The sequence below is a fragment of the Pagrus major genome, chromosome 20, assembly GCF_040436345.1.
Source record: "Pagrus major chromosome 20, Pma_NU_1.0".
Lineage (NCBI taxonomy): Eukaryota > Metazoa > Chordata > Actinopteri > Spariformes > Sparidae > Pagrus > Pagrus major.
In genome coordinates this window covers 13,257,096-13,281,772 of record NC_133234.1, presented here as the reverse complement: position 1 = coordinate 13,281,772, position 24,677 = coordinate 13,257,096, and the positions used below count along the sequence as shown (strand labels likewise).

The window sequence follows — 24,677 nt, the reverse complement described above, 5'->3', positions numbered from 1 at the left end:
TGTGTTTTTTGTGTTGTTTGTTTACATTTTAAATCCCCATCCACTTCAGTTGTTTAGGAGAATGCTGCAATGCTGTTCTGCTGTGAAGCTCCAGAAATGTTTTGTGGATTACGAAACTTCACCCGACTTTCCATTGGCAAACATGCATTTTGGATGAATTAAGTCCACCTCTGTTCTTTCACCATCATCTCATCCATTCATTCCCTACATCCGCCCGTCTTTTCCTGACCTGGGAGAAGAGGAGGTAGCCATAGTCGTCGCAGGGCAGCATGTCGTCCACCAGCACCGTAGTCCACGTCCCGTCTTTACATAACCGCACCTGGTAGGCCCCCTCTGGGCAGATGGTCCTGGTGATCATCACCCTCTCCACCAGCTCTGGACGCTCCGCCAGCACCGCCAGCGCGCTCAGGAACCTAGGGAGGGATAAAAGTCAGTGAGTCGGAAAATGAAACCCCGGATGAGGATGGACAGATGGGTGAATGAGAGGATGTGACTGAAACGAAGACAATCAGAGTCAGGCTGTGAAATGAATGGAGATGCAAAGACATAAATGATCAGCTGATTGTGACAGACAGGTGGATGGATGAACGGATGCTTGCTTTAGTCAGCAAAATCAGACAAGCAGCCACGAGACTGTAAATGTTGAATTAAAACATCGTTTTCCACATGGTACTTTGAGCAGTTATGAACGATTTTTTTTCCTTTTTACATAATTTGCCCTCATTGAAAATCAATCACATTTGATGAGTCAAGCATCTATGCCTTCTGGATACATCCACAATACTGCTAATTCACCCTGCAGCGAAGACAAACTGGCTCGCCTCCCCTAATTAGTTTGCAAGAGAGAAAATTAGTTAATCAAAAAAATCCGGATATATCAGAAAATGCTAATTCCTCACTAAAGAGAAATGCATCTGTGCACACGGGGATCTGACTTAAAAGGAATAGATTTTAAAGCGAACATTAGTTCATCTGCAAATGTAGAAAGAGCTCATACAATGCTGATGAAATGGCTACAAACTGTTCAAGTTTTGGAACAATGAGCTAAAAATATGTGTGCTGCTGACTCACTGCTGATTTGACAGTATACTGACCCCCTTTCTTAACCCTATAGCCCCCGGGAGCACCCATCATTTAATCTCAGAATGAAAACTTGGAAAAATCCTGAGCTTTGTGTTGTAAATACGTTAAGGTGTCAACAATAACCAGAACTTGAAGAGTACATCGTAATGATCTAAGAATTGTTTTTCACGGCTTTCCAACCTGTTTCCACAAGCAACAAAGACACTGAGTTCAACTATTTTGCTTGACATTACGTCACGTAATCATCATCATTAAACAGCGTGAGCTGCCTGGTTCTCACTGCCACGGACAGAGGCTTTTTTCCAAGGGAAGTTCGCAAAAGAGTTTGTCGGTCCACATGCACGAGGAACACAAAATTTACCCGAAGTTACGTTGTCTTTTAGGTAGACGGTGATGAATTTGATCGCAAATGTTTATAGTTTTAGTGTAATTTGTTGTTTTCTTACCTCCGGTTATGTTTTCGCCTGTGTCCATTTGTTGGTTTGTTTCTCAGCAGGATTACACAAAAACTACTGAACAGATTTCCATGAAACTGGATGAAGGATGGCTCTTAGTCCAAAATTGACCCTCTTTAAGTTTTGGTGCATTTTCTCAGGGAATAATACATGGATCTTGATGAAAAAGGCATATTTAGGGAGCTGGTATTCTATGAGTGAGTACAATTTGATGCGGATCCAAATAAAATAAGATCTAGCAGATTTCAATAAGTTTTATTTGATATTGGATTAGGCCTAATGGAATTATTGAAGGGGACTGTTTGGCCTTGGCGGAAATATGTGCTCTACTGAGTGCCATTCTAATTTTAATGTGTTGAATCAAACTCTGTCTAAAAGGCTACAAATGCCCATTATATGGTACCAAATTAAAGAGGAAGTTGTGCATTTTAAAATGAAAACAAATCTTCATCATTCATCATTAGTGAGATAGAGCTGTTTGTTTGGATTGAGTAGGAAAATCTCAGTGAACCGCAGCAACATTGTAGACGGTTAATGACTCAACTCAAATTTACCAGACTGACTTGATCCTTTTCCCATGAGTATTACTGTCGCTATATCTACAGACGAAAGTAATATCCCTTTCAGTCCAGCCGTCAATGTGTGTTAGTGCAGCAGCCGTTTAAAGAATGACACTCTTTATGTGTATTATTAAAGCTATATTCCATCTGCTCAAGTGGCAGCTGAGCAGGGCCGATCGGCCCGTTCAGCCGCTGATGAAAACCCAATCGGCTACGGGAAAAAAAAAAATCGAATGAAAATCCAATTAGCCGTGTCATAATGTGTCTCTAATGTCAGCTTGTATTTGCAGCCGAACTCAAGGACAAGACACTACCTCTTCTGCTGTCACTGGCTGGCTGTAGGGAGCTGGGCTGTTTGCTGGTTTATTAGGGCAAGTGTGTGTGTGTGTGTGTGTGTGTGTGTGTGTATGTGTGTGTATGTGTGTGTGTGTGTGTGTGTGTGAGAGCGAGAGAGTGAGAGAGATGAATTAGGGTTACATCTTGTCGCTAGTGAGAGGATTCGGCTCTGGGGAGGGTTATTTTTGATAAGCTGTGTGTGAAGCGAAAAGTTGTCTCGGGACAACTTTGTGAGTGACTGTTCTTTGTTGTGTGTGGGGGAAGATGGTGGATGGCAACACACATACAGTATAAACAGACCCCAAAGGACACACGGAACAAGGACAGAGAGATAAAGCGTGTGACCAGACTCACCATCCCGTGAATAATCTCCCTGTCAGGTGTATCTGTGCATCTATCCAACTACAGCCTGCTCCCTCCTTCATTTAATGCTTGCCTTCTCTTTCTGCCGTCCAATTTTTCAGTTTCTCGCTCTTCACTTACTGTTTCACTGCCTGTTTCACTGCCTCTCTGTCACTGTCGGTCTCTGCTAGCTTCAGGCTGCAGTGTTCATCTAAAGCAGACTCCAGACAAAAACCCACACACAGACATGAAGTGTGATCTGTTGTCTGTTTTATATTACTCTGAACTTTCACAGGGACTGAAGTGAGTGAAGAATGTCCTTTTACTTCGGAGATCTTCGGCTATTCTTGTTCGACCTGAGCGAAAACATTAATCAGGGCAACCTCCTCCTTGTTTTTCAAGCCTTTTTTTTTAAATGAATGACCTGCCTCCACACTGGTCTAAGTTATTTAGACTGATGAGGTTCCCGTGTGTCCTTGGGTTCAGTTCTGACAGCTCACCAGCAGTTCCCGAGCAGGCCTTGCAGGATGTCGGACGGCCGAGGCGTGCGGAAGACGGACCACTTGACGCCCCGGTCTTTGAAGTTGCTGCAGTTGATCTCGTGGGGACGGAGCCACTTTTTAATCCGCTGCTGGACGCTGTCGCCCTCGGGGAAGCCCACAGAGCGAGGTCCCGGAGGGAAACTGTCATCCACGAAGTTCACAGAGTTCTGAAGGAGGAAATGAGATAGGGATGAGTCTACTGAACATGTTCAACTATTGTCACAGTGACTTCTATTTAACATATGTAATGGAGAAAGAAGTATTCAGATATTTTACTCAAGTGGAGGACCAATACTTCAGGGTAAAATTAAACCCATAAAAGTAAAAAACTTGTTGTCTGACAGCATTACGGAAACAATTCATACAGAGACGGACCTTTTTGTTAAATAATAAGTTTCGTTTTGTTGCCAGAAATACAAGTCTCGTTCAGAGAAGTCTCCCTCTGGTACCTCGCAAGGTGAACGGTTACAGTTGTTGCCTCATTTAAAATCAGTTAGATAATCAGCCATGAATTCAGAAAAAAAAAACAAAATTCCCCTTTAAGTTGAAGTTCAAAATATTATCTGCAAAATGTATTTTAAGTATCAAGATCTGATTGTTAGATGGTTGTTAAATCTATTTTCCAATCATGCCCAAAGGAGTTGGAGAGAGCACTTAAAAATGAAGCTTTCCAAACAGCTAATGCGAGCCTGAAGGACACTTGAAGCTTTGAGGACTAACTGTTAATCTCTACCCTGCGTTTCTGATAGGACACATTTTGCAGGTGGATGATAATACGGGACACTAAAGGCCAGGCACATGAGCCCTGGATTCTGGGAGAAACAAGGACAGACTGCCGCCTGCCTGCCTGCCACATTTACTTGTGTGTCTGGAGGAATTTCTCGTACGGTTAGTGTGGCATCACACGTGTACACAGCAGGAGATGAAATGTTGGCGCCTGCCATGTACCAGCCAGGATACAGGACACATATGCAAATTGCTTTCAAACATTTCAAACGCTTCACTTCCTGACATATTCCCTGCAGAGCGCCAGAGCATTTAAAAATGACACACCGGATTTAAACACTCTGAAATGTGGCTGCCTCTCCACTGTACGCTGGACTCAGACAACATAGATAAATTAACAGATCAAGACACCCAATCTGTCACACTATCTGCCCATCTAAAACTCTCCTGTACAAACCCGAGAGGGTCAATAGACACACACGCAACCCTATCCAGTTTCCTGTTTGTGGTGTCAGAAGTGGGCTTGGCCAGTCATGTCAGTCAAAACAGGCTGGAGATGTAATGTGGGCACCCTACTGGAGGCTCACAGTGAATCGAATTGATTAGTTGGCATCCTCCACAATCCAATTCTGTAGCCTCGATGCAGTATTAGCTACCAGACAGAATCACTTCAGAGCTGCCTTGCCGCCCCGGCCAGCCGAGGTCTCCATGTAGCTTACCGATTCTGTACTTTACTGGCTTATGTATGACCCTTGTGCTGGCTTATATTGTGTGGGCTTAGGGGCCGATGTGGATTTATTACAAGGGGGAGTGGAAAAGTATATAGAGACTGGACTTCAAACTAATGTAGCTCAAAGAGCACGGTCATAAACAACGGAGGGTTAAAGAGTCAGCCTCATTAAGTCCAAACTGCACCTGGTAGAGTTCAGTTCCAGCTACTGGCTGTAAGGTAGTTACTATAACTTGTCTCTTATGAGACAGGTGTTTATACAGAAGAGGTCCATTAACAGAAACAGCTTGAGTCTTAACAAGCACCGAATACTTATACTGGAATCTAATCTAAAATATTACACAAACATCATAATTTGGGAAGCTAAGAGGATAAACTCAAAGCCTGTTAGTTCTAACGGATAGATATAATATAAGTTTGCCAAGATGTCTGCTTTATTGGCTTAATCTGATCTGTCAATGGCAGCAAATATTTAAACCAGTTATAAAAACGACTTCATTTAATGCTCCAAATTCAGCCTGAGAGAGAAATTTCAGTTCACACATACGATTAATGCAATACTATGTGCGTTTGCAGACTTTTACATTCCGTGTTTTAAGAATGAATTCATTAGCTTGAGAAATACTGTGTGGCAGATAGAAGCCAATTTTCACACTTTCTCATCTGCAGGTTAAAGGGAACTTCAGTTGATGAATAAATCAGGAGGACCTGATGATGGTAGTGTATGGTACATCTCAGTATGTGCTAGGAAATCCTGCAACGTGCTTAAACATTTTCTAATCCATCCTTTCACATCCAGAAGGTGCTTGTGTTAAGAGTATCCAGTTACACCCACCTCTCGTATCATAAACACATTTGAGTGGATTGTTCTGAGTCACTTGACAGACTTGAAAATCTGCTGCTTCCCCTAAGTAAAAGAATGTGCTGCACACGCTGCAATTAGCCTGTTCACATCTAGAACACACAGTTGTTTGTTTGCTCGTGAGCTTTTAACACCGTTCAGTACAATGAGACAGTAATATGAAACTCAGGGACATGCAACTGATGATCAGAATCTGTCGCTTGTCAAACTGTCAGTCAGCCAACTCAACCTATTGCAATCCTTTCCCAAGCGGTTCCTCACCAACATACTAAATAGTGTTAGTATACTAATACAAGAAGAACTACTAGGGGTGCAATGGTACATGTATTCATCCTGAACCAACTCAGTACTGCTACCATTGTCAGGAACTTTTTTCCCCCCGCCGTACCGAACTCGTACCAAACTATGACCCCTGTGCCAAGGTAAGTACTGTTACACCCCTAAATACTACTCATAACAATAGTGTTTAAAATACTAATGATACTAATGCTAATAACGATACTAAGAATCATACTAATAACAATACTCAAACAGATCCCCATAGACAAGTATTTAAAATGGATAAGCATTGAAGTAATTGCCTGCATAGAATATGATGTAAAATTTGTACCAAACTGGAAGCCATCTTTTGGATTGTGTAAGCGCTATGAATGACCTTGACATACAAGAAAATATTTTCCCGTCGTTCAGGTTGCATTGTTGTGACATCTGCCAGCATAAGTCTAGCTGACTGTCCTCATCGAGTGAACACAGCGCTGCTGTCTCTGATTCTGTCAGTGGGCAAGTGCCAGCATGCAGCTAGACCAGGATCAGCCAATTCAGTGCTGAGCTAAAATCCTGCTGCCTTCCCTCCATCACCCAGACTACACACAACTGGCAGGCATACGAGGTCTTTTTTGAGGATAGTATGCTTGTATCTCGATATCCACATGTTACAGACAACCTATTGATCTCTGAAAATGTGGAGACAAGGAACCACAGAGCTGGATTTCATAGTGCCACACTAATTAAATCCCAAACAAAAGCGTCCCTGAACAGGCTGGTACGTACAACACTGTCATAGGCAGTGAAAACCTGTCACTGCAGGCAGTCACAACACACAATCCAACGTGCAAACCAAAACCCTAAACAAAATCCCAAGAGTGGCAAAAATCCAAGCAACAAGTAGCACAAAGAGTGGTGTAATGAACAAAAATAAAACAAATCAAAGTCAATCTGTTGCCATGTAGCATCTTTTTGTTGCTCCCCCAGAGGGTGATATGGAGAGAGAACACAGAAACCAGTTCCAGCCATGCTGGGTTTTACAGTTCACAAGCGGCGCTGATGGCTCTCAAGACCGTTTATTCGTTTGGCACAGTGAGCCCTGTCATCAAGCACACACACACACCCTTCGCTCCCCAGACCAATCTAGGGGAGTACAATAGCAAGGAAGCAAAACAATCTCCACTCAGGTGAGAAGAGTATTTCTCATTCAAGGGCTGAACGATACGCAATAAAAGTGCAATTATTTTGACTGATATTGCAACGGTGATTCTAATCACGGTTTAAGTGGGAATGGTAATTCTGCATTTCATTTTCACTGAAAAATAAATACCTTTTCTTGCTACAACTCGCCCTACTCTGCCTCTGATTGGCTATCACTCCCTGCCTTCCACATGTACATGGGTATTTCAAAAAACTGGACTTTAAAAACAAAAACAATCTCCATCCAGACAAGCGTTTTGGCAGTGTTCCAGAAATAATCTTTGTCCATACAAACACGTCTGAAAAGCATATCACAAGACCATTCATGTACTCTGGGCATACACATGCTGGTGGAAACTGGATTCAGCTTGTATATGCTGTGTTTGGTTGGTTAGTTGCAAAAAAAAACTATGAATCATTTTTACTTTTAATTGCTCTTTGCACTTTACCCATTTACTTTTAGTTTCTATTACATACAGTATGTTATGGGTGCCAAGGCTGGTAATGAGGCAACACATAAGTTTTCCTTGAAACATGACAAATGATGAGGCGGTGCAACGTGACTCCTGGATAACGCTACTCAGCAGCCGTTTTCGTCTTTCTCTTCCATCATTGTATTTCCATGTCGGTTTGTGTCTCTCTAAATATAGACAGTGTAACAAATACTCCACAATATTATAAGATAACAAGTTCACATTTGCCAATGCATTGCCAGACACTGATAAGATCCAATAGGGAAGCAAACGTGGGTGTCTGCATCATTGTTTCCAAACATCTCTGTTTCTGTCCATCCAAAAGTAAACATGGACAACTGGGACTTTTGCAAAAGGTTTTCAGTTACCTAAAATGCTGTTTCATGTGTACAAAAGGTGTGAAGTGAAGTGAAAGTCACCCATACAACTAGTACTTGAGTAAAAGTATTAAAATATCTTAGGTATCAAAAGTAATTTCCTTCCAATAAATACACTTTAGTAGCAAAAGTAGATGTAAAAGTGAAGTATACATATATTTGCATGTATGTATATACCGTATGCTGCTTTGCCTTGGTGCAGCGTTTAATCTGCAAAGTAACTAGCAACTAAAGTTATCAAATAAATGCAGTGGAGTAAAAAGGAACATTATTTGCCCCCAAAATGTGGAGCGCAAGTATAAAGTAGCAGAAAAAAGAAATACTAAAAGTAAGTACAAGGACCTCAAAAGTGTACTTAAATACAGTACTTGAGTAAATGTACTTAGTTACATGCTATCAGTGATTTTAAGAAATATCCATGTACGTGTGAGAGGGCCTTACTCTGACATTCTTACACTAACTCTAACCAATGTCATTACTCATGCCTAGACCGAACAAACTCAACCTACAAAGGCAACCAATTAGAGGCAAGAAATGCAGTAGGATCCATAATAACCCGTCAGTACCAAACAGGCATGTTCCAATACGTCTGGAGACTATGATTTGTAGGCTGGGGCATCTCTGTATCACCAAAACACTTCATTCATAATGGCATGTTTTTGTTGTTGTTGGCAACTTTTGCTATGTGTGCATTGCACTTGGCCATATTTTCGATTATGTTTCGATTTATTGTGCAGCCCTATCTCAACCCATAGTTTTGGACAAACTCTCCAGTAACTTACAGTATATTTCATCAGCAGCACTATCTGCCATAATCCAGCAAGTCTACAAAGAAAAAAACTGAGACAAACAACTTGAAACTTTCACCGCATTCATGTGGCCAGCATGCACAAACACATACCTTGTCACAGGGTAAACCAAAAGCTTTAATCATTATGAAATTTTCACCTCTGGTTTGTCGGCGCTCGGCAAGTGTTGACGCCTTAACGGAGATAGATTAGAAAGACTAACACCTCTTGCTTACCAATTCTTCCGCTGCTACATCACTCTGACCCCCAAAACCATGCTGCAGCAGTTGATGCTGTTAGTGATTACATTCACTATAGGGAAGCGGATCATTTCTGCTCCTCTTCTCTCTAGCTCTGCTACTAAAAATAGGCCGGCCCTGTGTTCACCTTACCACGTATACACACACACACGCACACATTGACTAGCTACACTGGAGAATTGAGTGCAGTCGTGTGGAGAGGGTGGGATGGGGGTGGAATCGGTGTGGTGGGTGGCACGGAGGGGGGAAGCATATTTTGAGATATTAGCAGAGAGGAGGAAAAAAAAAACAGGATGAAGCATGTGGGGATAGATGTGATGGAGGGAGACGGGATAAAAAGGAGATGAAGAGGAGAATGTACTTTGAAGAGCGCGGAGGGGCAGAGCTGGAGAGAGGGAGGCCTGAGATATTTGGAGGAGAAAAGGGAAAGATGATAAGAGAAAGACTGGCTTAAATGTCGATCTTAAATTGGGAAGAGAGGAAGGGATGGTGGGTGTGGGGGATCTCCGATATCCTTCCTTCCTAGTCAGCCAACTTCACTCCCACGCTCGCAGCAGTGTGCTCCGTGACTTTCAAAGAAGCAATTAATAATGCATCCTGAAGGCTTACTTCATGCTATTGTAAACATGGCATGATAGGTGTAGTTAGTGGGCACGCATCAGAGACCCACGTAGGATTGCCCCCAAAAAATGACCCGATTTGATCTGATCAGGTCTGGATTCCGCAGAGGTCTAATTAGTCCACTCAGGTCTGGCTCATTAGCATAGGTGTTAGTATCCTGAAACGTCTCAAATGAACCCTTCTGACAGCCCTGAGTGAATATCCATGACAACTTAATACAGGCTTATCAAAGCTTTAGCACTGCATAGAAAGTGAACATGAAGTGGTGTGATACAAACAAGCAACATAAAGGGTGTCACATCTTCGGCGTAGTTAGGGAAGACATCTTTGTGTCTCCAAACAGCCGTGTCACCACGAATCAGACCAATCACGGCTCATGAATGATTCGATTGATCTTGAAGTCTTCTTGATCTATGAACATTAAATGCAGAGGCACTGGAGCAGGTAAAACGTATCATTATTTCAGGTTGTGACAACAGACAAGGCCATAATTACAAAAGCATAATTAGGGTTTTGTCCCTTCAGAAAAAAAAGATAAATCACTTAATGATTAACATTCACACAACTAACTGAAATTGTTTTGTTTCACGGTGTGTAATGATATAAAAATGAGCGTGTGCTGTCTGCTTAATGAGAAACACAGTTTTGATGGTTTAATAACTTGGCAGAAAGTGATGCAGGGAAGTTCACATTAAAGGGAAATTACATTCAGAATGATAAAAATTGTTTTTATCTCTCACAGATGGGCCTGCTATTACACAGTGACATCTATTTCATTAAGTAGTCTAATATCTTCCTCAATAAGAAAGTTGTGTTTGGTGTCAGACGAGAACAGGAAACAGAGAGTTTGACTCAGTAGACTGTCTTCATAGGAAAAAAAACAATTCCCAGCAGTCTAATCAGAACAAATAATAAAACCGGCTAATTAAAACCGCAGAATAAACGAGTTACAGACTTCTGAAATCCTGAACAAGAATTATGTGAAGTGACTTCTTCCCTGCAACGGAGGGCAGCATGTTGCCCGGGTATATAGAAACGAGACACTGTCTCTGCAGCTCATTTAGGTGGCCAACATTCACCCGCCGGTCGTTTCAAACTCTGCTAACGAAGCAAGTGCAAACAGAGGCAATGACAAAGCCTATTAGAATTTCTCTGAAATTTGATTGAGGGAACGGGAAGAATGCCAGAGTCATAACAAAAAGAGGAATAACAATGAGGGAACTGTGCACTGAGAGGCAATGTGCATCCTGTGACACATTACACATTGAAATAAGCCAATTTTGACAAAGGAAACTCAGCAAAATGTAAAAGTAAAGAGATAAAATTGGCCACACATGATTTAATTTACTGTCAGTTGCCTGTAGATGAAGTTGCTACTACATAAATGATGCAAATTCAATACAACAGAAGAAAATCACTTATGAAGTGATAAAAATCCAAGAAGCATAAAAGATTTCACTTTAAACCGCCCTAAGCCAATGTAATTCACTATGGCACACAAAGTCATTATGGCTTATTAAAGTGTTTTCTTTGGTTACCCTTACCTCTCTGCAGAAGCTCACTATGTTCTCCCAAAGCTCCTTGGCCTCGCCCTCATCATTCCGTCGACGGGCCTCTACATGCATGCTCTCCCTCCTCTTCAGAGGCTTAACAACCTTGCGGAGGGTGAGGTACTGCTGCGGTGTGTGGCATGCTGCACAGTTCTTGGCCTTGGTGTCATTGAGCAGCGTACATGCTGGGCAGCTCCACTGTCCTACCTTCTCCTGAAGGCTCGATGAGGTGATGGAGGAAGAGGAGCTAGAAGCGATAGCAGAGGAGGAGGAAGGGTAGCCCCGGGCCTGTTTCCGTGTTTTATGACCCGAGGAGGAAGGTGTACAGGAGCATGATGCAGTGCCAGGCCCCTGTGGGAGGCCACAGTGTGTACAGCAGCGGGGCAGCGGCACCTGCTGCTCCTGAAAGCCATGCAGCTTTGAAGAACCACAGGCTGAGCACTTGGGGGCACCTGTAGGGTTGCGCAGCGTGCACTTGGAGCATGCCCAGGTGCTAAAGTCCGGGCTGGAGGGGCTGGCCGGGGTAAATCGTACCGTCTCACAGCCTACAAGGTCAATGAGGTCAGCACCGGCCCGTGACGATCGGCAGGCTTCGCACTTCGACGAGCCACCTGGGTTGGGCAACGAGCAGCTAGGGCACTTCCAGGTGGGGGCGGATGAAGAAGTAGCAGGGAGGTGGGGGGTCAGCGGATGGTGGTCTTCTTCTTCCAAGATACTGAGGCGCTTGCTGGGGTAAGAAGGTTCTTGGGGCTGGGCATGTTTGGGCTTGGCTGGCCGTTGTGGGCCTGGCTGGGGTGGCACACTGGTCGCTGAAGGGGACGTGGGGCTGGGAGTGTTGGTGCCTGGGTTTGGTGGGCGCCCTGGAGGGGGCACTTCTCTCCTGCTGCGGGGCACAGGGTTGTTTTGGAGGGAAGAGGAAAAAGCAGTAAAAGGGGAGGAAAGGGACTGTGAAGAGACATGGGGAGGTTCTTGAGGATCACAGGGAGGGGCTGGGGGAGAGTCATCTGTTAGGTCTATGAGGAGTGGAGCAGCCCCTGCTGTGTGAACAGGAAACCCAAGCACAGGTGTGCGCACCTCAGGCACCACCAGTGCCTCAGGGGGGATTTTAGGCAAAGACAGTTTCCTGGGCCCACCACAGGCTGAGCATGACAGTGCCACAGGTGTGTTGTGAAGCGTGCAGCGAGGGCAAGCCCAGCCCGAGTGGTGCCCCTCCAGACTGACCACCTCTCCGTTGCTCTCAGACCGTCGGAGCACTTCCTCCTTAGCCGGATGCTGTCCATGGGGCTCAAGTAGAACAGTGGGGGTGACAGTAGGTGCTGGGGGTTCAACTGGAGCGGGCGGGAGGCCGTTGGCAGTGGCAGCGATGGTGGTTGTAGGGGGGGTGTGAGTGGCAGGGGATGGTCCGAAGCCACAGACAGAGCAGGCTCCAGATCCCTGCGGGTTGTTGAGTGTACAGCGGGGGCAGGCCCAGCGATGCTCCTCAGTGCTGCTCAACCGCAGGATCTGGTTAAGGTCAGGCTTCTGGCGCGGTGCCTCACAGATGGAACAGCGAGGTGCTGCGCCGGCATTTAAGAAGGTGCAGCGTCCACATGACCACTCACTGCCTCGCACCGCTGCTGCCATGGAGCCAGGGGAGTGAGAGTGGCTGGAAAACAGTAAACAATGAGTCAAAACAAATTCAAGAACCAAATGAGTCACTAACACATATAACTGCAACTGCTTAGCAGTAAAACATGCATATTAAGTGTGCTATTGTTGAGCTATTTCAGTCACTAATATTCTGAAAGTGAAGAGGAGCAAAGTAGGAGGAAATGGAAAAGACAGAAGCGAGACGGGGTCAGAACTGGTGAGCAATAAGAAATTTTGAAAAGTACGAAGAGTATTAATACATGCTTCCAGTCAAATATGGGTGATTATCTAAAGGGAAGAGAGAGGACAGCAAAAACATCTGAGAGTGCAAGAGGAGGACAAGTAGACAGAACTAGAAAAGAAAAATTGAGGGTGAGAGGGAAAGATTAGTCAGTGCAGGGGAAAAAATCAAATCTCCCTCCTGAGGGCTTCGAGGGCAGTAAATCCATACACAATGGCCACATGATTAGAGCCAGGAAGACGGCACATGGAGAGGAGGAGCAAGAAGAGAGAGGAGGACGAGAAGAGGAAGATGAGAGGAGGCTCGGAATACTAAGGAAGGCGTTCCTGGAGTCCTCCTGACTGACACTTATTTGAATGGAAAAAACACATGGGATCCCTTCCGCTTCCTATTAGCACTCCTCTCTCTCCCCTTTTGCTCAGCGAATGCTAATGCGGGGCAGGCGGGGGCAACCTCAGGTCACTTCAACGCCATGCCCAAATGAATTTCCAAATGAATTTTGAATGCATGAGCCTATTTAATCCGGCAGCAGTCATGACTCTGGCATATTTTAGAGACACATCATTCACACTGCTGGATTTAAAGCAACAGCTACAATCAACATCTTTAACAGGACTTCAGCGGTGTAAACAGCGCAGAGGGAAATGTGAGGAGAGGAGAGCGAATCAATTTTAGAGTGTTTTGATTCAAAAGCATAGGGAGCAATTCATCTATCTAGTCAGGCTACTCAGTTGATTTCCACCTCCCTTAAGCGGTCTGTTGTTGTAGATTGACTTGTATGTACAATTCATTCTGTGCGCCCGCAGTTCAGTCAATCTGACTTATTGATGGTGGGTATATTAGGGCCTTTGGGGGGAGGAAGCAGCACAGTTGGATACCTCCAGAGAGCAAGGGGAGTTTGGAGAGGGACGGCCCCTGGGGAGGGACGCGGTCGGTGTCTGGACAAGCCCATAAATGTCACTGTCACTCAAGCTGCTCATGTGTGAACACCAACACAGAGAGGGTAATGTGGCAATAGCAGGCTAGTGGAGGGTAAGGTGCTAAGAGCTAGAGCAATGCAATGCTCTGCACAGAGATGGTGCCCAGAAAATGACCCGGGAGCTTGTGATTCTGGTCACATTTATCCTTATTTATTACCTCAACGAAATCTGAGGCTGCTTTTACAACTGCTTTTTGGGGGAAGCATTGGTTTATGTCTGTGTCTGTATATTCCCCGTGGAAACAGCCTATTTTTCTTTGAAAAACATTCTGCTAATCCTTTGTTGTTTTCACAGTAAGGGGTGGAAAAGAAACAATCTCACAGTTCATATGACATTTTGATGCCACTGTTTAAGTATCAAAGAGTCTTGTAAGAGTGACTGCTAGTTGGCCTGGTCTTCACCATGTGTCCTGGCCTTAGTTCAACTCCATTAAACCCTTTCAAACGAGGCGTACACTCAGAACCCAGGGGAACCCCACACAGACAACCTCTGGCTCCCAACACACTGTCCTCTCCCCTCGTCAGCTCTCCTCCCGAAGGTAAGGAGGAGAATGACAGCAGGGAGGGATACTAATGTGTCTCTTTGGGTGTGTTTGTGAGTGAGGGTCCTTGCCGCTGGCTGTGTACTCTCGTGTGTATGCTCGCATGTAGCTATATTTATCTGGAGAGATTGCATAGTTGCTTGTTATATTGTCCAACTACATTTGTGCCTTAGTGTGTGCGTGTCCTCAGCCCCAGGGCAGCGACAGTATGGAAGAAGGAGTCCCAGTGCTTTCTGTCAGGAGCCATTAGCACTGCATTCATTCTCCTGGGCTGGAGTCAGCGCTCCAACATAAACCAGGAGGACCCACTGAGGGAGGAGGAAACTCGGCCTTCCAATGATAACAATCAGCAAAAGTAGGAAAACACAACCTCTGTGAAGACACACAAACACTTCAGCACTTGGCTCTTTGTTTCGCTTTTTCTTTCATCCCACATTGTATACCATGTCCTATGTACCATGTAGCTATAAAATATGAAGTGTTCTTGACATTAACCCAGGGGAGACACTTCAGGTGAAAACATCATTTTTCATGCACTGGTCAATTTTGAGAATTTGGGCTATTGCAGTTGCAGTTGGGTTTCACAATATATTGTTTCAGCATCAAGATCGAAATGTAATCACATCAGAGGAAGTGCAATGTCAAGTAAGGAAAATTAACTCAGCACTTTCCCATTTTAGGTGCGTTTCTTTTCCCACAGCATTCAAGCTGAATGGTAAGATTGCAGCACTTGATAACTATTTACAATTCTGCCACTCAGTTGTTGCAACCATAGTGACTTCTGCCTGACTTTGACATCACATGGATAGTCTCTATTGAGCTATTCAAGTTATCCGGTAAAAAATCCTGTATTTTTTCTTCAATATGTATGGCATAAAACTGAAATACTGCGATGACAGTTTTCTCTCATATCTTGCAGATCTAAAGTAAATGGATGTTAATTAGCATGTATTTAATTAGAAAATTAATTTGCATATTTAAACACAAATTACCACAATTACCACTTTTCTTTCTTTTCTACTACCAAAGTTTCATGGCGATATCTATTTTTAGCCTGTTCACCTGTAGTGTCTTCGTTTTTGTCTTAAAATGTTATGGAATTTTAGACTGTATTTGTTAAACTGTTTTACCCTTTTCCCTGTAATCTGTCCCCCATATAAAGGAGTTTAAATAATTCACAGAGTAATGAATTTAAAATAGCATGACCTAAAAATGATTTTAGGATGATCTGTAAATATTCTCTCCAACTCCCAACAAGCGGTGCTGCGTCCTCAGACTGCAACAACCCACCCAACCCCCTCCGCGGTTGAAATTAAAAGGCAGCCCCATGCTGGCATTGCTGGCACATGTTCACACCGTGCTTAGCTCTCCAAAGTCCTGCCTATCCGAGGGCCGTAAACAGCAATGACGACGATGGTGACAACAACAACAAGTGTCGGCGCCTCATGTTTGATGACAGGTCCTTCCCTGAGGCCATTCTCATAACTGTCAGGCCTCTTTCATCTCTGACGAGAGAGCAAAGTCGTGGTGTCAGCCATATGGAGACTTTGTCAAAGCAATTGATTTGGTTCTCGATGGAGCACGGGGATTGCAAATTCATTATGTTTCTGTCTGTGGCGGTCGACAAAAGAGCTCTTCATCAAAGTAATCAGCCTCTCAAGGAATGTTTAATATCTAGCTTAATTATCTCATTATTATCTGCTGTAATACTCGTACTAGTCAAATGTGACTAAAGCATGATGAACAACTACAACTGAGGATCCATCAAGGATGCATTGGGAATGTAAATTGAGTGCACTCACGCCTTTGCACATACAGGACATGCCTGCAGCAGAGCACATGATGAAGAACTACAGCCTGTGATCCTTGGACTGTTGTTAAAAGGATGCCTTCCATGTACATGCTCCACTCACTCACAGGAGTGTGTACAAACACACAGGAAAAACACAAAGACACACGCACACACCTTTTGTCCTTGGACCTGTGTTCAGTGGGGCTGCTCTAAAAGTGCCCACTTCAGCTCCTCAGCTGCTCAGTGTCGCAGACCTCGGCCTGCAGCCAATAGCTTACAGTGGGGAGAGAGGGGGGGGGGGGAGAGAGAGAGAGAGAGAGAGAGAGAGAGAGAGAGAGAGAGAGCCTCACCTCTAGAAAACCCATCTTTTTGCTACGAGGTATTCAATGCAGCCTGCTACCCATAAAGTACCTGCTCCTAGTCTGAATTCACTCAAGTAAGAGCATCAATAACCCAAGGCTGATTTCTCAATGCTTCACTGGGTGTAAGACAATCACAGGGCAGTTCAGCAGACTATTATAAGGTGTAAGAGCTCCACAACTCTCAGGCGTGTGACATAGACCTCCAAAACTTCAGCCTTAATATGGTTCCAGAGGGCAACTGATTCACAGGCAAGAGTAACATGACAAAGAACAATACAACGTTTAAAAGTAAAGAAAAAAAACAAAAAACATTTTGCAGTAGGTTGTTGTCTAAAGTCCTTTCAGTGAAGTATTAAGTGCAAGGGCCTATTTAACAAGCCAATAGCTGTCGGAACAAATGAGTGCTTGTATCTATTTGTTTTACTCATCTGTACTATAAAAGGGCGGAATGTAAAAAGTGTGACTATAGTGGGTGATCAACATCAAGAAAGATGGCGTGAACTTTCTGCAGGGCTCGTCACTTGAATAATTTGAACAGATTCCATAATTTTGATATCCATACATCTGTGTGGTAGTAAACAAATGCCACCGGCAGGTTTGAAACATTGCCAGTTAATGAGAGACGTGCCCGAGGTGAGTTGTTGAGCGCAGCGCTGTTATAAATAATGTGTATTAATAACCATTTGGCTCATGCATGAGCATATGTGTGCTGTGGTTTATGCAAATGTCCATGAGAAGAGTAATGAGTGGGTTGTGGTGCTTTATAAGTGCTGAAAAGTTTAATTAAAGGCATAATGCACTTTCTACACTAGCTAGCTACTCCTTGCTGTCCTTTGTAGTGTGCTGTGAGTGAGCCAACTGTGTGACTGACCAGTACATATTATGGTTCTGTTCAGATAATAAATGACGGCAGGAACAAGAAAAACCAATATAAACGAGCCTTCCGCTCATCCTTCTTCAAACAATGCAGAGTCAAGGGGTTACTTGAACCAGCCAGTCACAATGAAATGTAGCAGAGTGTGGTCACACCTCACAATCTGGCTAAAGGCTGATATATTGTTGCACGGAGGGTCTATGAAGATCTGAAGCAACAGTCGATGGCCGGTGCGTTTACTGGGGAAACTACAGGTCGCAATCTGCTGTATTAGTACAGGAGAGGCTCGAAAATGCGATTCTATCAAGTGGACCAATTACAGTCGTTGCAGTCCTCGTCGCTGAGATGTGCGGTTTCTGAGGAGGTGCACGTATATGGCATAGGATACGGTGTAGGGTATGCATTTACACAGAGGTTAGGCCATAGATAAGGCGTAGATTCAACACAGAAGCATAAATCAAGCTCATGCGTGTTCTTACTTTTCACACTTAGATTTCCAAACTAATAAATCATTAAAAAAAAACAATACTGACTGAATAAAAGATTTATAAAACATGGTCGTCAGTGTCTTGTCAACATTTTTGCAACATCAGTTTCATTTAGCAAAACAAGTGCTTTCAATCTTTGATACATAAAGACATCAGAGCAGTTTGCCATCAATGACATTTCCTAGATACTTGTGCAGAGCTGGGTATTGCCACTGATTTCCAGAATTGACTCTACTGCAATTCACACAGTTTGGATTTGATTAAATCTCTGATTCAATACAATTCCATATCTATTCAGTTAGGGGTATTTTAGTTTGAATAACAATTTTGCTCAGATATGAAAGAGACAGAGAACTAATGCTGTAAAATTATACAAGGGACTCATCACTATTGAAGTACAGATTTCAGAGTTTATGACCCTTGATAGTAGCATTCATAGCAGTCAGGGGTTTCCCTTTAAAATAACATCTCCTTGGTTGTTATTTGGTTTGAGATGGCAGCAAGGAAGTATTCAGGCCAGTAAGGTTTAAAGAAATGCTCAGGCTAGAGAAAGTCTGCAAAGGCACTGCTGATTGTGTTTTCAGACCACCTATGGCTGGCTGCTTGGATTCATTCCGCATACTGAACTCTGTTACGAGATCAAGTGAGCCGAGTCTCGCCAGCTTCTCCCTGCGTCGCTGTGAGACATTTGGCCTTTGTGCGACAGTCATTAGCACTGCCTTTCTAAGGTTGGCCCTGAGCCCAGGCCTTAGGGGAAAGCGTGGTAACCTGTGTGGCCACTGGAGGCAGACTGTATCTGCTTTAAACATTCAACACATAAAACAAGCGTCACCGCCAAACTGACAATTAGCAGGAAAGCAGCAGGCATGTCTGTTGATGTTGGCAATCCTTTTCCTTGATGACTAAACATGACAGTAAGTCATGTAAAAGCAACAAACATGATTAATAAAGAACGAACACCAGAAGTACTTAGGTGAAAAATGCAATACTATTAATTCTTCATCAACACTTCAAACACTTAAATGGCAGTCTAATGAATTAATCCTGACACCACACGAAGCTAAAACACAAAAGGAGTCAGTCAGCGCTTCACAGATATTATATAACACATGGCCTGGCTGTCAGTCAGCAGTGTGCAGCGAGTGTCAGGGGTTCCCATGACAGTTCATCTTGTGACTGGCTGTGCTTTAAAGATTCTGCAAAACACAAGGTTTCTAAAAGCCTCGACTGTGACAACACAGCAATACAGAACGCCTTGATCCCAACATATTGTTCACGGTTTACTCCTGTTGCCCAACAGACGGATAACTGATAACAAATACATTACACTTCCACACTTCTCATCTTGTGTAAGAACATGCTACGGGCTTTTGACAGAAACAAACCAAGTGAATTTCGTGCTATGAGAACATACTTGGCAGACAAAAAACAGACTCCCAACTGTCATGTGTGGCTTGTCCACATTACAGCACAGTAAAAGCCACATGCAGTACATGCCAAATAAATGAGTAAATTTAGGCTAGCTAACTAGCTCATCAGTGGGTGGACACCTAATACTAACAATGAAATGCTTTATAAACCATATAATAAGCAATTGTCAAGATTTATAAACTTCAATTTTATAACGGCCATCCAAATAATGTTTATAGATGAACTACACAGTATTCATTAACCATTTATAAAGTAATATAAACATCAGTTGCAACTTAACAATTAACAATTGCTTAATAAATGTTTATAAGGCATTTCATTGTTTGCCAACAGTGAAAAAATTATTAACTAAGATTTAATTAACAATAAACGTATTATTCATTTCTTTCTCTCTGAGAGGTGCTCATACTTATGAAGCAATCTATACAGTTTTAGATAATTAGCAACTGAACATTTGGTCAAAGCAATTTAATGAGATTTACATTGGGTCAATGAGGCTTAAGAAGTTATCAATACTGCAGATTAGTGGTGGGCAATCTGACAATTTCAGATGGTGTTCAATCTTGAAGGCGCCCCCGATCTAATTTTCAGGCGAATCATCCAGATCGCTGTATTAAAAGCAACTGCAACAGCCGTAAAATTATTTTGATGGTACAGTGTCTTGTACTGTGGTGTTGCACTCAGAAACAGTGCCAAATCACACAAAATGTCAATTTCTACATGTCGCTTTAATGTTCTCCAACTTATATTTCCCAACTTTACATAACCTCATTGACAAGCAGATCTACATTATGTAAAAATATCAACAGAGTGATGCAGCAAACTACATGGCTATGCTGATTGGACAAATTACTTCACGTGGCTCTTTCCTGGGTGACATATTGAAAAAATGCAACATGACTGATGTGGAGCCTGACCCGAAACAGAACTATCCATAATGCAATATTGTGTTTTAAAGGTGTAAATGGAGAAATTCATGGGCTATTCAGGTCTGGCTATAGTCTACAGGGCATTTCAAAATAATCAGATACTACCTTGCCTTCATGCTTAAGCTGCAAAACTAATTTTCCCCCGGTAATCCCTGCTAGCCTCAATGTTTTCATTATGTTTTCTAAGGCACCTGAAGTTATTAGTAGACTGACATTAGGCCTATTTTCTCTTTGCTTCCTCCTGACATTTCAGTCTATAATAAGTTACACTGTATCCCTTAGTCAGCTATTAATATTATTGCTTTTTACAACTACAAAACTACTTTCCCAGAGGAAATGAAGAGTTTTATCACATCTCATATTAAATGTCTTATACTCGATTTGTTGATCTGTCCTTGAACTTCTTGACAACCAGCTTTGCAACATCAGTTACCAGCAATTACTAAGAAATTGCATGAGGCTGGATAACTTGAGCTAGCCTGACTGTGTGGACCTCCCTTTGTGAGACCAGGCTCCAGCTGTAGCCCCCCACACAAACACACTCAAATAAAATGAGTCACTCCTGTGATAAATATTTACAGGCCCCAGTTTTGTGTGAACGCAGGGAGAGAACAGGAGATGTAGATACTGCAGCTTATAAAATGTTTATTAGAAAAATGTCTTGGTTATTGTGCACTCCATGATGAACTGGCTTAATAGGTGCATACCTTTTAATTTCTACCAGCTGCAAGGACATTACCCAAGGTTTTCAGAGCACTGACATTACTGCTTGGGCCTTTTAATGTCTTTTACTTCATCCACGCAATCATCTCAGGCTGACAGGACGATAATGCCGGCTGAGCGGTGGTCTTGTTTAACAGAGCAGAGCTTGTTATAAAGAAATGAGACTTATCAGAGGCTAGTGTGCCCTTCCATCAGACGAGCTGTAAAAAGGGGATAATGAATGTTGAAACATTCTGCTGCATCTGAACACACACAGCAAACTTCAGTGATGGGGATTAGATCGGCACTTTCACACAATCCACATTACCACACGAAGAAACCCAACTGAGAATTTACTTAGTAATGACTGCAGCCCGTCTGCAGTTTTACGAGCAAAAAGGTTTGTTTATCACTTTTTTTTCTTGCTTTGCGAGATCAGAGCAACCGCTTTACTTTAAAGTAATTCTCCCTCCAGCAAGCATTTCTCGCTGTCTTTCAGAGGGGCTGATGAGTCAGGGTCAAAGACTTGAGGATTATTTTTCTTTCTACCTGCCAGGTAATTTGTTGTTGCATGAATATGACTCATTACTCAAGCCTAACAGTTCTCCAGAATTAATTTGTCACAGCAAACAATACAGAGCTGAGCCACGACTGCTGCTTATCTGAGGCGAGTATCTAGAGCTCAGACTTTAGCCGCAGAGAAAGAGTTTCTACTGTGACGCGCTGAAACTTGGTGACGTGATAGAAGGGATTGATGACAGTGAGTGAAGCCTTAGTCACAGGGGAGAATACGGTGAGAAAATCGGGGAAGTCTTAATGAAGCAGGACACTTTTTGGTGAGGAGAGACACTTTTTTGAGCCTGAATATGGAGACAGTAGATTTATAACATGCAAGTGTTTAGCTTTGGCATAAAGACTGCAAACAGATAAAAATGGACAAAGAGTCTTTTGAAAAATTGCCCTCAGGCCGGGAAATTCCTCTGATAAGCATCGCTAAGGCTATGCACGAGGAGCAACTTTTTAAAGCTGAATAAATATATTCCCTCTTTTGAAAATGAATTATTAGGAGAAGGGTGTGATGCTGTGGAAACAAAGGTGACGTTGTGTAAATGCTACATGTCAGTGTGAGGGTAATGCCAATACTTGAGGATATATGAGTCTGTTTAGGATTTTTATAACGTTGAGTTCAAGAGAGTTCATTTCTGTTGCTGCCATTTGGCTATAAGCTTAGTTAACCATGTAGGTATTAGCCAAATCTGCCTGGACTCGTGGTTCAGAGCATCAGGGGAGTGTTGGTGTCATTTACTATCGGGCTAACACATTTTAATGTACAAAGCAGCTAGGGGCTAGCTGGTTACAGGTCACATTCCGTTTCTAATTTTTTCGAATTTGTAAACCCTTTAACAAAAAAATATACATATTGCACCTTTTATGTAAGGTTCTTTTGTCATTTATGATAGTAAACGAAGAGTCTTTGGGTTGTGGACTGTTGGTTGGACAAAAGAAGCAATTTGAAAAAAAAAATCACATTTTATAGATTTATAGATCTATTATCAAAGTAAGATGTGGACTAAATCATTTCTCCTGAATGAGTCACTGGAGATAAGATGAACGCAAACACCGGTCAGGAGAGGGGAAACAAAAAGAGAAAGAACAACAGTAGCTTCTGACCTCTAGCTGCGCCCTCTGTGAATATTTCACGACCAGTGTTCATTTTTGACGAGTGAATCTGTCAACGGTGGAGACAGCTTTGGACATTTGAATCTTTAAACAGAGGAAACTGTCTGACTGGGTTTCAGCGAGACATCAGTAGCGCAGTGCAAAGCGAGAGCGAGCAGGAAGCCGGCAGGAAGCACCGAAACTTGGGAAGGGAGAGGGGGTAGAAATGGCAGGGGCACGCTGCCGCCCTGTTTAAGAGTTCCTGTGGGCACCCGGACCTGGAGGGCAAGAGTACTGCTGACACAGCAGCGCTACAGCCAAAGGGGAAGTTCTCAGACACAAAGTAGAGTTTTACTTACTGTTACCGTGAGGTTTCTCTAGCTCACTGGCTTCTATCAGACATCACTAAATATTGACATGAATAATCAGCAGGTTATATGGTGTTCTCCCAAGGTGCAATTTACCCGCACAGGTTTCTTTCTGTTTGTGAGGCTTCCAGGTTACCATGTGTGGTCTTATCTAGGCCCCGATGAATTAGGTTACTGAACATATGCTACAGATTTCCATGGCAACAAGAGTGGGGGAATCTGTAATCAGTTTGTCAGTTGCAGTGCCAATAGGCTAGTTTATTTTCTCGCCGCATCAGTGCTCTGTTTTCCAAAGACAGCCACACTGTGCGACAAAGCCTGCGTGCCAAATCTATTCTGGAGGCTCGGCGACTGTCCTGACACGGCCCTGTCTTCATCAGACGGGCAATAAGCGAGGGAGGACGCGCTGGTATAATTCAGACATAAACACGGCCAGTGACCATGCCGGTCGAATCCAAGTGGACCAGTTTTAATCCAATTAAAGGGAGGAGAGCTGGTGGAACGGAGCAGCGATAAACACCATCATCCATCATGCTGGGGCAGTGGGGAGAGTGGGATCGACTCAGGAGGGAGCAGCAGACGCTCACTTTAAGGGCTTGGGGCTGCAAAGGCCATGTGCAACATAACACACAAGCAGTATGGGGCTGAGGCAAAAACCAGGGCAGTCACATTTGTTAACTTAAACAACTAGAATGGCACTCGGTAGAGGGCATACTTCCGCCATGGCCCATTAGTCCCCTTTAATTCAATAAAGCCTAATCCAATATCAAGTAATACATAGTTAAATCCGCTACATCTGGATTTTTATTTGGATCCGCATCAAATCTACATGGTTTTTTTCATCCAGATCCATGTATTATTCTCTGAGAAATTAAAAGGTGCACTATGTAGTTTTGGGGAAGAAATTTTAATTAGAAGAGAAATATCTTCATTGACTCATTGTTTATGCCTCAACAAACTAAATAAACAAACTCTTTTCGTTTTCATGACTGAATAAACTGAATAAACACACTGACCTTAAAAGGACAACACAGTTGCATACTGTTTTACTTTGTTTATATTTGGCGGACCCTGCCACCCCTCTAGCTTCAAACAGTGTTCTGGGGAGCTTATTTACCTCTGAGAACAGCTTGTTTATTCAGTTATGGAAAAGATAAATATTTCTGAGTTTGTGTTATTACCTCATTAATATGGTTAATATTAAAATTCTGAGTTAGAATTTCTTCTCCAAAACTACATTGTGTGTGTCTTGCTATATTCCTGGATCCGTCCCTTTATCCAGACCAAAACTCAGTGAGGTTTATTCTGGACCAAAACCCATCCTCCATCCAAATTTTCGTGGAAATCCTTTCAATAGTTTTTGTGTAATCCTGCTGAAAAACCAACCAACAAACAAAAGGATAAGGGCGAAAACATAACCTCCTTGGCTGAGGTAATTATAGCATTGGGATAAAATTGCATTGTGCTGCTATCGAGACGCAGAAAAGATTTAGATTCCACAGTTATGAAAAA

At 43.0% G+C, this 24,677-nt stretch overlaps 1 protein-coding gene across 2 annotated transcripts in view; it reads right to left on the bottom strand.

The window, feature by feature from the left end:
- The window catches only part of capn15 (calpain 15), a 46,510-nt gene that overhangs the window by 14,544 nt on the left and 7,289 nt on the right, over window positions 1-24,677 (bottom strand). For both annotated transcript variants that reach the window (XM_073490280.1, XM_073490279.1), the window contains exons 2-4: window positions 11,164-12,814; window positions 3,277-3,485; window positions 230-413 (exon numbers count right to left, since the gene is read on the bottom strand). In XM_073490280.1, the coding sequence (XP_073346381.1) occupies window positions 230-413; window positions 3,277-3,485; window positions 11,164-12,792 (2,022 nt within the window). In that variant the 5' untranslated portion in view covers window positions 12,793-12,814. The remainder of the gene's footprint in view (window positions 1-229; window positions 414-3,276; window positions 3,486-11,163; window positions 12,815-24,677) is intronic.